Here is a 2689-nt window from a genome sequence, read left to right on the forward strand (position 1 = left end):
CTACTCCACTGTGTGTTCCAAGGTGGTGGGCTGTTTGAGTGGATCCTTGGGAAACAGTTCCTTAAACTCAGCCAACCAGTCACCAGGCAAACCCCATCTTGGGAAGAGCACAAGGTCATGTAGTAGGCCAGCTAGTAACGCCCCCACAAACAGCCCCACACAATACACCTGCAGAGGAGAGAGATACTTTTTTGTAAGTAGATTTGTATGTGTGCACTGTTGTGTGATCTTAGTAAACAGCGTCAATATACTTTTATAATTTCATGGAGCACAATGAAAGATAGTCAACTTGTGTTTGGCCAGACCCAATGGTCATTCAATTTTAAAGTGACCACAGCTGGACCAAAAGACCTAGCTGGATTCATGCCACAGCCAGTGTACCAAATCTGGTCAGAGGTAGAAGGTAAAGAGAGAGAGAGAGGGAGAAAATGAGTGAGAGAGAGAGGGGCATGAAATCAAAAGATAAGTCATAGCAAAAATGTAAAGATCTACAAAATGTTTTAATTGGCAAAATCCATCAAATTACCCATATAAACTCTATTATGGTCAGACAGCATTAGAACTAACATAAATAGGATTTGGCATCTTCCTTGCCGCTACTAGATTTCCCAAAATGACAGACAAGCCGACCACTACAGGACCCAGGAGGTGGAAGGCTGATTTGGGTCGAGATGTGGTGAGGACACAGACTACCAGCTGAAAGGTGATGGCTGTTTCCACTGTGAAGGCTTGGCATGGGTGGACACCCAAGGCTACCTGGAAAAGGAAACATTTTACAGATATCAGACCTGTACTCATTGAGTAATGTATTTTTTTATAAATCAATTTTATAAATGTATAAATCAATTAAGCCCACACAAAAATACAAAGACACTTTTAGCAAAACATTTCCTATAATGACTTTTCGGAAGCTATAATAACACAGAAAAACAATAATTCAATACAACCTGGAATCAAATAAAAATGAATTAGACGTGACTCACCTCGTTCAGCTCCAGATACCTTCTGAGCGGGGCAGGTACCATTCCCATGAGAAGGGCACAGGCACAGAGCGCACCGAGGAGCTGTGCCCCCACGTAGAGGACAGCTCTCCAGGGGCTCACCCTCAGTCCTGCAGCCAGAGCCAGGGTCACAGCCGGGTTCAAGTGGACCCCTCCTCCAGAGGTAGCAGGACCCAGGCACACAGTCACCAAAGCCACAGAGGCCCCAAATGCCAGGCCCACATGCAGGGGGTCAGGGTGGCACTCGGAGAGGGACTGGGCGTCCGAGAGAAAGAATGGGTCTGACTCGGAAGACAAGGCATGGAGATGATGATCACTGGTGGGACTGGAGAGGTTCCCATCCCAGGCTGGAAGCTGGGGCCATAGCACCACCGAGGCCAGACTGGCGAAGAGGAAGATGGCAGTGCCCGCAAATTGACACAGAAGGTCCCAGAGGAAGGAGAGTGTCCAAATGTTCTTCAGAACCAGCACCAGACTGCAAAGGACTTGCATGATGGATGAATGAATCTCTGTTTCTCTGTTGTCCTGTTTCTCTGTTTGTTTGTTGTTCTGCCATGAAACACATCCAGGAGTCAGCAGCAGCAGAACCAAACAACCACAAGGGACTGCAATGGGAACCTATATAGAGGGGGCACCTACTGCTGTGTGACACATATATCAGGAAGGTGGCCTCTTTCTTTTCCCGCTGAGATTATTTACCTGTCCCCTCAGTATACTGCTTGTATTGTGATGTGTCCTGTAGGTGGGTAAGGCTGGAGGGGAGGTGAGGAAGCTTACATTAGCTTAGCCAATGCATATTTTGGCTTTCTGCTTTTCCATACTCTCAGATGGCTGCCGGTAAATGTCGAGTGGTGTCTTCTTTCCGGGGGGTCATAGATTTACTCATAGGTAATGAGGGGCCACTAGCTAGGGGACGCTAGCTTCTGGTCTCTCTTTGCAGCTGGGGGTCTCCCCTCTTCCTTCTTCTAACTCTCTCATATACACCCTTGCCTCTGTTTCTCAAAGAAAAGTGCTTCACCAGAGAGGATTATAGCGTTACCTGAAGCTTTCTATCTTTCAAATAGAAGAGGAGTGTGGCTGAGGATTGAGCTGAACAAGCCAAAGCCAACTAACTGATTTGCAATTAGTGATTTCCTGGGATTCATCCAAAATGTGTACTTTCCTGACCTGGGTCAACCAGAGTTTAGGATCAATTTATGTAATTTTAAATAAACTGATCAAGATACTGTATATTCTGTCCACTCCAAAACAAGCCAAATACAGCATTTTAAGCCAGCGTAGTATGTAAAGGGTGCCAAGAGAGGGAGCTCTCTCATCACAGAGATTGGCCAGGGAAGTTTTACTGTAACAGGGTGACTAAGAGAGGGTGGGGGAACTAAAAACGACCACAGTAAAGCATGTAAAGGTCAGTTAGGACCAATGGCAGTACAGGTATACAGGTATACTGAGATTCACCTACAGAGAGCTTCCTACCAAGGTCATGGAAATTGATACAGTAGCTGAGACTGGTTGAGTCAGGACAGGGATAATTCTGTAAAATATGGTAAGGAGAGATTGTGTTTCAACAAAATGTGGAGATGGGGATGAATGTAGATGACAGGGAATGTCATAGTAGGAGACTACAGTATGAGCCTTTAGACTACAAAGTATAAATTGGTGTGTATGTGTGTTAAAACCTGTTGGGGCTA

The 2689-nt window shown here is 45.7% G+C and overlaps 1 protein-coding gene across 1 annotated transcript; it reads right to left on the reverse strand.

Moving 5' to 3' along the window:
- LOC115192878 (aquaporin-5-like) lies at nucleotides 1-1493 on the reverse strand. The gene is made up of 4 exons (XM_029751842.1): nucleotides 984-1493; nucleotides 595-756; nucleotides 306-386; nucleotides 1-168 (listed from the first exon to the last, which is right to left on the reverse strand). Exons 1-4 carry the CDS (start codon nucleotides 1491-1493, stop codon nucleotides 1-3), a joined length of 921 nt encoding a protein of 306 aa, XP_029607702.1.
- Nucleotides 1494-2689: the final 1196 nt, after the last annotated feature.

This window comes from Salmo trutta, chromosome 1 (genome assembly GCF_901001165.1).
Source record: "Salmo trutta chromosome 1, fSalTru1.1, whole genome shotgun sequence".
NCBI classification, from domain to species: domain Eukaryota; kingdom Metazoa; phylum Chordata; class Actinopteri; order Salmoniformes; family Salmonidae; genus Salmo; species Salmo trutta.

Coding starts and splice junctions, on each gene's coding strand:
- LOC115192878 (XM_029751842.1), bottom strand. CDS start 1,493: ATGCAAGTCCTTTGCAGTCTGGTGCTGGTTCTGAAGAACATTTGGACA. Junction 757..983: donor GGTATCTGGAGCTGAACGAG/GTGAGTCACGTC, acceptor TTCCTTTTCCAG/GTAGCCTTGGGTGTCCACCC. Junction 169..305: donor TAAAATTGAATGACCATTGG/GTCTGGCCAAAC, acceptor TCTCCTCTGCAG/GTGTATTGTGTGGGGCTGTT.